Below are 12,404 nucleotides of genomic sequence, written 5' to 3'. Positions count from 1 at the left end.
CCATCTCCTTTTAGTGCTTCCTGGATCATTCAATATTTTTCCCATTGTGTCTTTAAGCATTGTAACTTGAGACTTGAATTTGTTCTTCAGTTACATTAGCTTAAGTGCTGAAAAAATTCACGCATTTTGATTTCTTGACTCCAGATCTTTCGATATTTCATTAAAATACTTTGCTTTGTCTTCTCAAGTGTCTCTTTGAAATCTGTTTACTTTCTTAACTTCCTGATTTCTTCCCTTTTCTTTCAATTCTTGGCATTCTAGTGTAATCTTCAAAGTCTCTTCTGACATCCATCTCAGTCTTTTCTTTTTTCTCTGTCTTAATAAGGTCCTTTTGCATTCTTCATGGATGACATTCTTGATATCATACAATGGCACACTTAGACTAGTAGATATAACACTGGAGGCTGAGCCCTTTTATTGAGAAACACAAAGAAAAATAGTTGCAAACAGCCACTAATAATTGGAACATGGAATGTAAGATGTATGATATAGGAAAATGGCACATTGTTAAAAAAGAAATGGAACACATAAAAATTGACATTCTAGCCTTTGGCAAGCTGAGATGGATTGACATGGACCATTTTGAATCAGACAATCATACAATCTACTATGTCTGGAATGAAAAAGTGAGGAAAAATATGGTCTCATTCATAGTCAAGAAGACTATTTCTCTAGATCCATTGTTATGAGTTACGGGATAATATCCATGTGCCTACAAGGAAACACCTTCATATCCAGACAGACATCTTCACTCTTCAGTACTTTAGAGAGATCTCTGACACCAGACTTTCCCAATGCAACTCATCTTTTGATTTCCTAACTGCTGGTGACAAGATTGTTGATTGTGGAACAAAGTAAGCTGAAGCTGTTGACAATCTCAATCTCTTCTTTATCATGAAACTTTCAATTGGCCCAGTAGTGAGAATCTTTGTGTTCTTCATGTTGAGCGTCACTCCATGTTTAAGACTACAGTTCTTGACCTTCTGCAGTAAATACTTCATATCCTCAGTTTCAGCAAGCAAGGCTGTGTCATATGCATAATGCAGATTGTTGAAGAGTCTTCCTCCAGTTCTCCTCATGAGGATGCTACGTTCCTCCTCATAAAGTTCAGCCTCCTGAATGATCTGTTCTGCAAATAGATTAAAAGGTATGGAGACAGGATGCATCTCTGATGCCCACCTTTCCTGATCCTGAACCATGCAGTGTTTCCTTGTTCTGTCCTGACTATTGCTTTCTGGCCAACTACAGGTTTCACATAAGCACAATTAAATGTTCTGGGATTCCCATTCTCCTCAAGGTTAGCCACAATTTGCTGTGATTCTTACAGTCTAATGCCTTTGCATAGCCAACGAAACACAGAGAGACATTCCTCTGATACTCTCTGTTTTGGGCCGTGATCCATCTAATGTTGGCTATGCTGTCCCTAGTACCACAACCTCTTCTAAACCCAACTTGCACATCTGATGTCTTCTCCTGATGTACTGTTCCAGGTGTTTTTGGATAATCTTCATCAGGATCTTACTTGAGTGTGATGTTAATAATTTCCACACTCTGTCAGGTCACCTTTTTTTCTTTGAATGAGAATAAATATAGATATCTTCCAGGCAGTTGACGAGATAGTTGTCCTCCAGATTTCTTGGTAATTTTCTGGTGAGCACGTCCAGGGCAGCATCTGTTTGCTAAAATATGCCAATTGGTATTCCATCAATTCCTGGGGTCTTGCTTTTTTGCCAGTTCCTTCAGAACAGCTTGCACTTCCTCCTTCATCACCGTTGTCTCTTGATCATATGTTGTTTAATTAAATTCTTCTGTGTCAATCAATTCTTTGTGGTACAGTGCCTCTGTGTACTCCTCCCATATTCTTTTGATTCTTCTTGACTCATTCAACATTCTGCCCTCAAAACCCTTAAGTATTGCAACTCGAGGCTTACCCTTGTTCTTCAGTTCCTTCAGTTTAAGAACTGTAAAGTAAGTTAACCCCTTATGATTGTTTGACTCCAGCTATTTGCATATTTCATTGTAATACTTTGCTTATTTCTTCCTCAGGTGCCCTTAGAAATTGTCTGTTCAGATCCTTAACTTTTTTTATTTCTTCCTTTTTCTTTGACTTCTTGACACTCTGGTTCAATACTCAGAAAGTCTCTTGTGACATCTGCAGGACTGGGAGATGCTGGAGGGCCAAGCAGAGGGAACTGAGCTGGAAACTGGCTTCTTATATCTATGGAATTTTAAAATCAACTTTTAGTTTGTTTTATCTCTCAAAATATTTAGAGTTTCTCATTGTCAACATTAAATCATCAAATTTTATTACCATTATCATATTGCCTCTATTTGTATGTAGTCATAAACGTAAACTTTGGTTTGTTCCCATGGGCTAAATGTGTATATGTTTTATGAAACATTACAGGGGAATGTTGTTATCTCCACAGATTGACAGCTCTATAAAGTGGTCAGGGCGGAAATAATGTAAACTAATTCTGAGAGAAGTAAGGTTGTTTCTATTTTTATTTAACAGGTGAACTTTTAGCCACAGACTCTTGATTGCTATCACTTTAGTATCACAATAGGACATAGCCTATTAACTGGGCCTTTTGACTGAGCATCTGGATCAGATTTCATTTAACAGCATGTGTCACTAGAGCTAATCATATTTTGTGGATGGTCTTAAAGATTATGCATTACAAGAAATGCCCACGAAAATAAAATTATATTTTCAAGTATACCATCAGTCTGTGCAGCCATGATAACATTCTGTTTTCAAATGGAGAGGTGACTTAGTAATTTATTTTGACCACTTGTCCAAAAATTGGATGGTTCTTGAACAGGACTTCTATGGAGACAAAAACCAGAAGCACAATTTTATGGCCAGTATGTTGGGCCAGGGTGTTGGGCAGCTGCACTGCTTGCTTGTCACAAGTCTTAAGGATCTGGACTATTTAATGTGACAGTAGAACTAAAAATAGGAGCATTGTATCCTGTGTTTATATAGACTACAATTCTCCTCTTTTAGATGTTGAACATATCTACATAATAGGTGAGGTGATAGAAAAACTTTATGTAACCGTTGTTCTATCTTGAACTTGAAGGACTGAATGGACTTTGAAAATAATAAAGGGATGGAAAAAGCATTTTCTTTTAGACCTGAGATTAATCAAAGACCTGACAATAATGAAGATGAGGGTTTGCTCAGGAAAAGATGAATAACCTGGTATGATGTCAAGATGAGATACTCAGAGGGGAGTAATAGGAGTTAAACTGGAAAGGGAGGTCACAATGGAAGACTTTTCAGCTCAGGAAAAAGAATTTTGAACTTTGTTTTGTATATCATGGCAAAGGACAAAAACAGGTCTGTGTTCAAGAAGATGATGCTGTGGTTGCTCAAAGGATGGATTTAGGAAAGAACCTCTAAAGAAAACTATCTAATCAGTTGAATGAGCCAAAAGTGAGAATTTAAACTGGGGAATTAATAATAAGAAAGAATAATTTATTGTAGAAGAAGAATTGAAAGGCTTTGGAGAATGAAAAGACAAAATATCCAATATTATTATTATTATTATTCTGAACTCAATTCTTATATTTCTCTTATAAAATGACCTGCTAACAAATAAAATAAAGCATGACCAGCTAACACATAAAATAAAGCATAATCTCACCACTGGGCCAATTGACAGCATCATTATGGATGGTGAAGAGATAAAGATTGTTAACAGTTTTAGTTTGCTTGGTACCAGCAGCCAGGAAATCAGGATATGAATTGCATTGGAAAAGCTGGCTATCAGGGACATTTCCAGAATACTGAAGAGCAACAACATCAGGCTGGAGACTAAGTGCACCTGATCCATAGTTTTCACAATTGTGTGCTATGAGTCAGAGAGCTGGACAATGACTAGGGAGGATAGAAAGAGAGTGGATGCCTTTGAGCTGTGGTGCTGGAGAAGAGTGTTGCATATACTGTAGACTGCTAGAAGAACAAACAAGTTTTCCCTGGAGAAGGTGAAACCACGATGCTTCTTGGAGGCAAGGATTCTGGAGCTTCATCTGACATACTTTGGGCATGTTGCAAGGAGGGAAGAGTTCTTGGAGAGGGACATCATGTTTGGGAGGGTGGAGACACAGTGCAAGAGAGGAAGGCCCTCGATGAGAAAGATTGATTCAGTGACTGGGGTAATAGGAGTAGGTGTGTCAGAGACAGTAGGGTTGGCACAGGATAGAACAGGGTTTAAGACTCTTGTATTTAGGGTCGCTATGAATCACAAGTGACTCGACAGCATATAACAACAAAAAGAAGGTTCACTTTGAACGTGTCTGTTAGAAACTAAATTTAAAAAACTAATAATCTTTTTAAACTGATCTATTGCTCTATACCATTACTTGTGTACTCAGCCACCAGAGTAGTTAATTGTGAGACTATCCATTTTGATTGTAAATGATTAGTTATTGAATATGTTTTAGAACATGGTTGCAAGGAAAGATACAAATGTAAAGAGGATGTAGAGATATGAGTCATGCTGATCGTTTTTCTTCTCTTTGTAGAGGATCTCCGTGTCATGAAGACAGTCATTTTTGTGATGCTGGCATAGTTCATAGGGAACTGTGCACCTAACTCAAAGGCCACACGTTTTTGGCTGTTCGAATCCACGGGAGGTTCCATAGGGAAATGATGGGCAAACACTATCTTGTGATTTACAGCTTCAGAAATTCAAAGGAAGGTCACAAGCAGGAATTGGATCTGACAGCAATGAGAGAGAAACACTTGAGACTGCCAGAGATTTGAATGATTAAGGAATTATCTTCTAGTCAGTGGGTGGCAGCATTGCAAAGTGGAAGGACCATACATTGTATAATTTGGAGACTATGGTAATAACTATGGCAATGTGTGATCGTATCTCCTTTCAGAGATTCCAAGCTTTTGCTTCTCAGCAGCAGAACCTGTGCCTTGTTAAAGAAAAGTATTGAACATACTGTGGGCTTCCAAGAGAACAATCAGGTCCTGGAGATTGCTGGTGAATTCAGGTTGCTCCTTGGAGGCAAGGAGTGTAAAAGTCCATCTCATATACTTTGAGCATGTTGCAAGGAGGGACTCGTTCTTTGATTTCTCATTTTTTGATATTATGCTTGGAAGAGTGGAGGGACAGTGCAGGAGAAGAAGAGAGAAGAGGGATTGAATAGTAACGATAGTAATGGGGATAGATGTGTGGGAGACAATGAGATTGGCTCATAAAAGGGCAGGATTCAGAGCTATTGTGCATGTTGTTGTTTGTCATCAAGTTAGCACTGACTCAAAGCTGACCCTCTTTAGTGGGTTTTCAGAGACTGTAAATCACACAGGAGGAGATTGCCCATCCTTCTCCAGAGGAGCAGATGGTGGATTCAAACCCTGTGCCTTTGCCTTTGTAACATGGATTCTTCCTACTAGGCCACAAGAGCTCACAGGGTCACTATATGAGTTGAAAGCCACTCAATGGCACATGACAACAACAACATACTGTAATGTGCATGTGTGTGTGTGTGTGTGTGTGTGTGTGTGTGTGTGTGTATAAAGTCAGCATTCAATGGAGTTCAGAAAAAGATGATTGGTTTTTAAGTATTTCAGGTAGTTTTGACAGCTAAATTTCAGAACTAATCATTCAATATTTCTGAATGTTAGGTTTATTAAGATTGCTATAAGCACTAATGATAAAATATAGCTTAATTTCGTGAACCTTATGTCACAAGAAAATATCAGTTGCTGATTGGAATGACTCTTCAAATATTTTTTTCACTTCTAAGACTTGATCAATGTTTCACCAGTTTAAAGCTTGACTGCGTGAGAATATGTTTATTTGAATTTCAAACATTATGATAAATTATGATAAAAAACACATTAATTCATTCTATTAATTGAATGATGGTCTTTGTAATGTCGAGGAGATAGTAAAAAGTGTGAGATTCCTGCTTAAATTTACTTTTCAAAATCTGAAAAATAAATACCAGTCTTTAAAAACAGAAAGGAATTATAAACAGAAGTTTTTCTATGTATATTTTAATACAAAATTAATATTTATTTTTATTGTGATAATTTAATTTGCAAATATATTTTGACCTCCTGTTTTATGAGTCATAGCATAAGTTAAATACATTGTTTTCTTCTTCATCTCTTTCAGTCAAAAAATAAACAAAATAGAAATGAAACATACAACAGAACACTGAAAAACTTTGTGCCAGTAAAAACTGTGGCGCTGTTGATACACAGGTTTTTCAAATAGTAATCCAAGTTAAAGATATTTTAGCAGCTCAATATGCAATCTATGCACAATGATATGTAGCATAAATGTTAGTTGACATTGACATATTTAACTTGGTTTCATAAATTTATTCACAGTTGCAGAATTACTGGCCTTTAATGGCCCTGAGGGATTTCCTTATACATCAGTCCACTTGATCTTATGAGAGTATCTCCATAACTTTCTTCTCCGATCTCTCAGCTTTTTTCTCAGTTATGCTTCTTCAACCCTGTCCCAGGATCACTTACAAGTTCATCCATTCTGGTTCATCATTTCTCCCTCTGGGCCTGTAGAGTCACCTCAAAAGGCAAAGCTCTTCCCTCAAGAACCACACTGGAACATTCCTTTCATACTTGATACCATCTTGAATTTCCTCCAATCAGGAATCTGTCACTTAAGGCTATTAGCCTGAAGGTCATTTAAAAGGTTTAAGTAAATATGTGACTTGAGGAACCTGGGATAGGAGTCTTTTTCCATAAGAGTGTATATGATTTTTTGGGCTTCGTCGAAACATGTTGGGGTTGGCACCTTAATCTTCTTGGCTGTAGATTCTCGAGTGTGAAAGTCAATATTGATCTAAAAAGAAATTGTATTAGTTAGCATACACCTTTCATTTATTGAAAGTTTTACCATGTTACAAGCTTCCCCACCCTTTTTATTATATTTTGCATTTTATTTTATATTGCATTGCTTACAAAGTTTGTATACTTTGTGTTTCATATCATTCCCATGAATATATTTTATAAAATCCAGCACCATTGGACCTTGCCCATCATTACCCAATCTTTTTCAGGTCTCCACTGGATCCTTTCCCTTCCCTCACCCCCTCCCTCTACCCACCAAACTGTGCAGCTCTACCCATCCTCACCCCTTCACTCCCACCCTTCCCCTTCTTGGATTCCCATAAATATTTTACTAGTTTTACTTCTATTTTTACACTAATGGTCGTATGCACTATTTGTCCTTAGGAGACTGAGTTCACTCAGCATAATGCTCTCCAGTCTATGTAGAAATACATAATGCTCTCCCAAGTTATGGAGAAATAATTACAAAGTGAAGCATAGTTTCCCATTGTGTTACTAGATTTTTTAAATACCTCCAGGAAACAGTTTTAAGTTCTCATTCAAATATCTCTTGAATTTTTATTCTAGCTGTCTAGCCTATTCTGACTTATAGCGACCCTCTAAAGGGTTTCAGAGGCTTCAAATCTTAATGTAAGCTTTCAGCTGATGGATTTGAACTGTTGTCCTTTTGGTTAGCAGCACAACACTTGGCCAGCAGAGCTGCTTCATACTAGCAGTGGAGAACATGAGAAGAAATATCACAAAATGAAAAGTGAAAAAGGTCTTTGCTTCAAGTTAGCTCTTTGTATGCAAAAGAGACATACACGGAAAATTCTAATATCTATACAAAGCACTGTAAAAAATAATAATGCAAACACTTAAAATATACAGGGAGCGGGAAAAATTACACAGAGAGCTCTCTGTCCAGCTATTTTCTACCAGAATTGGTGTATTGAACTGAAAGTTTGGCACTCCTCTTTTCTCTTGCAATTGTGAATATCCCATACTTCTCATTACAGGTGAATAGCTCATTAAGAACTCTTTGATGTGCAGTTCTGTCCAGCAATGTGCAATGTTCCCACTTCCTTCTCTACCTACAATATGGTTTCCTAGTTTTGCAAGCTCTTTTTTCATCCTTATTGTCCTTAACCTTTTCCTATGACCTTCACAAATTAAAAAAAAAGCTTGCATTGAACTCTGCCAGCACACTTAAATACATAGCAGTGAAGTCATGCTGCCCCAAAAAGATTTCATTTTGTTGTGTAAGTTGCATATTATTTCTGTATTTAAACTTCCTTAACATAAATGGGAGATAATGAACGTGATACTCACTTGCTTAGCAGCGTCTGAGTGAACAAATGCTTTATAGATTTTTTGTGCTTTAGAGTGCAAAAGATCAGTCTCTGTTTTCTTATAGTCTTCACAAGCCAGCCAGAACTCAATATTCTCCTCACTGAATTCAGACTTCAGAAAATTTCCAAAGACATCTTGACCAGCTGGGGGGAAAAAATTAAAATGAAGGAGATAAAGACATAAAATCAAGAAATGAATAAATTGAAGACAACATTTAGAAGAAAAATATTATTATACTCCCACTGTACAAAGATAAGAGATATCTCAAAGGACAATACTGGAATAACTCATAATTTTTGGTAAAGGGAAATTGTTAGCTAGTTTCTTCTGCATTTAAAGAAGTGGGGTTTGGGACCAGACAAATGTGCCTTTATCTACAGTATGTTTTGCTTTTGTGTGCTATTTAAATTCAAATTCTACTCTGCTACAATCCCTTTTCTTATGTATGCGCTCCTAGTGAGGTGTGGTGAAAGGAAACATTACAAAGAGCATTAATAGCATAATAACAATAATACACTAATGTAACTTTCCCCTTTCAGTTAGAAAATGTAAGCTCTATACATTATGTATGTTGTTTCTGAATCTTAAAAGTGGGCCATTTCTACACAGTTTAGCTGTAAACTAAATCTGATAACAATTTTGCTGAACTGAGCTGAATAGATAATCTTCAAGTAAGATTTCTCAAGAGGAGATGAGAATATTCTGACCTTGGAACCACAAAGCATTAATCCCAATAGAATTTTAATTCTTATTACAAAAAAAGGCAAAATTGTTATATTATTTACTCTTTTCTCAACATGAAATTTCCGTAAGACAGTTTGTGTTTTGACACTTTTTTTTACAAAAATGATATATGTGTTATGCATTGGTCAAGTTATAGTACAACTATTTATTTGAATATCTCAACCACTTTGATAGCAGCAATTGATAATTATGCTTTTTGTTTCTGGATTTTAAAAATAAAACTAAAACAAACTATAGTCCATTTCAACTCATGGAGACTCTCCATCAGGTTTCCAGGACTGTTAAATATTAATTAGAGTTTACCGCTTCATCTTTTTTTCCACATGAATGGATGAAGAATTGAACCACTGACCTTTTAGTTTCCAGTCCAAAAGTAACCCACTCTGCCACCAAGGATCTCTAAAATGCCTGTTACTTATGAATAATAAGATTCTATTGAGAAAATGAATCTTATTCCATCCATCTATATAAAAATACGTTCTTTAGACAGTTTTGAAAATGGCAATTCATATCTTGAGATAATTTGTTTCACACTTTTGAAACTGTAAGATTTAGAAGACATTTTGTTCCTTGGCAGTGTCGTGTACAGGGAATTGTACCAGCTTCTCCAAGAGAGAAAGATGTGCAGTATCCTCCTGTAAAATTGACAGCTTCTGGAAACCAGCTGGAGGGTCAGCTATCATTTGGTTCCAACTCAATGGCAATGAGTGAGTCAATGTAAATTATCTATGGAACTACTTGCCTTGGCAGAGTTGACCAAAAGAGAATAGCAGGCCTGAGTGTTAATTAGATGCTACACTATTAAAGGACATGATATAATGAAGCTACTATTAATTACAGAGAAACTAGAATGTAATTTTCACATACTATTCTACCAAGACTACCTTATTTTAGTGATGTCATTCTGTCTACCAGAGAATTGATCTGAGTCCCTACTGCTTTTAATGGTTGATCTATACTTACTTTTGTTTGCTAAAAGTTTTTCTAGGGATTGAGACCACTGTATTACTTCATCAGCAGAAAGTCTACAGAAGACAACATTTACATAAATCAGTAATATTTACTTTTGCATATAATCACAAATAAAATAGGTATGGCTACTCTATTTTGATAGCTTCATTATGAACATTTACCAGTAAAACCAAAACTTTCTCTTAGATTTTCATAATTATAACAACAATTAAACAAGTAAATTAAAACAAATTAAATTTAATTAAAACAATTAAAGTCAGCCAATAAAGTTTGAGCTATCTAATTAGATGTATTCCAACAGTGCATAACTAATGAATATTGCACACATGTTGATATCAAATTTCCACTGGTATTAATTTATGCTAATCTTATTTGCCCCATTATTTAGAAGAAATAAAGTCCATTATATGAAGTACTAATCTCTCACTACTATGCAAAGGTAATATGCCGGCTATTCTTGCAATTATATTACAGGACATTAGTTTACATACATGTCCTTAGACTTGGATGATTTCATTCCAGACTCAAGATGTGGGATCATAGATCTCAGGTATGTTTTCACATCCATTCCACTACAAAAGACACAAAATTAAATGTTTGTTATCTCAATAAAGTATCCTTCATTTGTTAAAAGGAACAAAACATAAAAATAGCTTTTTCCCAAGGAATAAAGCCATAAAATAAGTGCATTTTACTATCATAAGATAGAGCTAATTATGTTAGCTAAAGTTTGTAAAACATTCTCATCAATTTGATGCCCTTAGCATTATTTAATTTCTAATATATTTAAGTTTTACAGATAATTGCCCTATTAAGGCTAAATTCTCATTCTGTCTTCCATTCATTCTCAATCTTTCTACCGTAAAATCAGAAAGTTAAAATAAAATTCCCACATCTACATTAAAATCCTCAGCAAATAAACTTACAAGGTCTTTGGCTTCTTTTCCTGAGTTCTGTTGTCTAGAAATAAATGGCCAGCTCCTTTCAACTCCTTTGGGCTAGCAGAGAAGAACATTCCTGGCATTTTGTCTAACCTTGGCTTGGAGATGGCTGCTGCTCGCATCGTCCTCACACTGCAAATATCTGCTCCTCAACAGTTCTGCTGCTTTATATAGTGAAGGGAAGCAGGCTCGTACTGTTCAAAGGAGTCTGTTTATCAAGTGATGTTACCGCAGACTCTGGAAGTTCCCCCTTTCTTGATGTGCTGTGACGTGTGTCTTGAAAAAAAAACCTGCATACAGTGATGTCTTGTGGTTGAAACTTAACCAAGTGAGAACAGGTCACTTGATTAGAGAGAAAGAAAGAACATTAAAACATACAGAGGCACTCAGACGTACACCACATGTCTAAACCATTAACAACATCAGTTTGGATTTAGATGAGGGTGGTTTCTCCTTGAAAAAGAAAAGAGAGAGAGAAAGAAAATACTTTACTCAGTATCCACTCAATGCTTTGGTTAGAAATTGACTATAAAATTTACCTGATCATGATATTTATAATGTCTCCTTTCCCTGCCTCTACGAAACAGTAAATCAATTAAAAAAAAATCAATACTTTTAAAATTATTTCTGCATACATCTGGTGATTGGAAGAAATCACAAGAAGTTGTCTTCACTTTTCTCCACTCTGACTCTTCCAGTTTATTTGCAGTGGAAAATGCTACATAGTCAAAATGTGTGCTGGTGACACAATGGTTAAGCACTTAGTTGCTAACATTAATTTGAACCCATTAGCCCCTCTGCAAGGGAAGGATGTAACAACATGCTTTCGTAAATATTTGTAGCCTTGGAAAGTTATAGGGCAGTTCTACTTTGTTCTATGGCTTTGGATTGTTTAGTCAGCAACGGACAATGTTTTTTAGCACATTACTTCTTCTTGCTTTTATATTATTGGCAATGTTTCTGGGTGATGCAAATTATTATTACATCAGTCTGCAGTCTAATAATTGAAAGGTTGGAGGTTCAAGTCCACACAGAAGCACCTTGGAAGAAAGGAAAGGTAATCTAGGAAGGTTTTTGGTAATTTAGGGTGGAAATTGTAATTTAGGAAGGAAAAAATGTGATTTAAGGAGGAATGGTAATTTGGGGGGAGCCCCCACAAAACCAGCTCATAGAAGATGTATGGATGTAGTTCTACTCTGATAAAATATAAGATTACTATGAGTTGGAATTGATTTAGCAGCATCTGGTATTAGTAGCAATTTACTGCAATGTGGCAGGGAATTTTAATGCATTTTGTAATGTGGTTGTTGTCATTATATGTCATTGAGTTGAGTATGATTCATAGCAACCCTACGAACAATGACTCTGAATGCTGCCCACTCTTGAGCCAACCTTAATGACTCTGACACATGTGCCCCATTGCGACTGTCTCTGTGTCAGTCCTTCTCATTCAGTCTTCCTCTCCAGCACTTGCCCTCTACCCTTACAAGTATGATATGCCTTTTCCAAGGACTGGGTCCTCCTGGCCCCATGTCCAAAGTATGTCAAATGGAGTTTCAATCCTTGCC

General features: G+C 36.2%; 1 protein-coding gene across 1 annotated transcript; it reads right to left on the bottom strand.

The window, feature by feature from the left end:
• Positions 1-6,653: 6,653 nt before the first annotated feature.
• Positions 6,654-11,025, bottom strand: RGS1 (regulator of G-protein signaling 1). Its single transcript, XM_006889515.1, has 5 exons — positions 10,822-11,025; positions 10,387-10,467; positions 9,887-9,948; positions 8,159-8,322; positions 6,654-6,839 (listed from the first exon to the last, which is right to left on the bottom strand). The coding sequence occupies exons 1-5, from the start codon at positions 10,956-10,958 to the stop codon at positions 6,654-6,656; spliced, it is 630 nt and encodes a 209-aa protein (XP_006889577.1). The 5' UTR covers positions 10,959-11,025.
• Between the last annotated feature and the right edge of the window lie 1,379 nt (positions 11,026-12,404).

Source organism: Elephantulus edwardii, unplaced genomic scaffold (genome assembly GCF_000299155.1).
Source record: "Elephantulus edwardii isolate Elephantulus edwardi_28Jun2011 unplaced genomic scaffold, EleEdw1.0 scaffold00078, whole genome shotgun sequence".
Taxonomy (NCBI): domain Eukaryota; kingdom Metazoa; phylum Chordata; class Mammalia; order Macroscelidea; family Macroscelididae; genus Elephantulus; species Elephantulus edwardii.
This window is presented reverse-complemented; position numbering and strand designations above follow the sequence as displayed.

Coding starts and splice junctions, on each gene's coding strand:
- RGS1 (XM_006889515.1), bottom strand. CDS start 10,958: ATGCGAGCAGCAGCCATCTCCAAGCCAAGGTTAGACAAAATGCCAGGA. Junction 8,323..9,886: donor AAAACTTTTAGCAAACAAAA/GTAAGTATAGAT, acceptor TTTTCCCCCCAG/CTGGTCAAGATGTCTTTGGA. Junction 6,840..8,158: donor ACTCAGACGCTGCTAAGCAA/GTGAGTATCACG, acceptor ATTTCTTTTTAG/ATCAATATTGACTTTCACAC.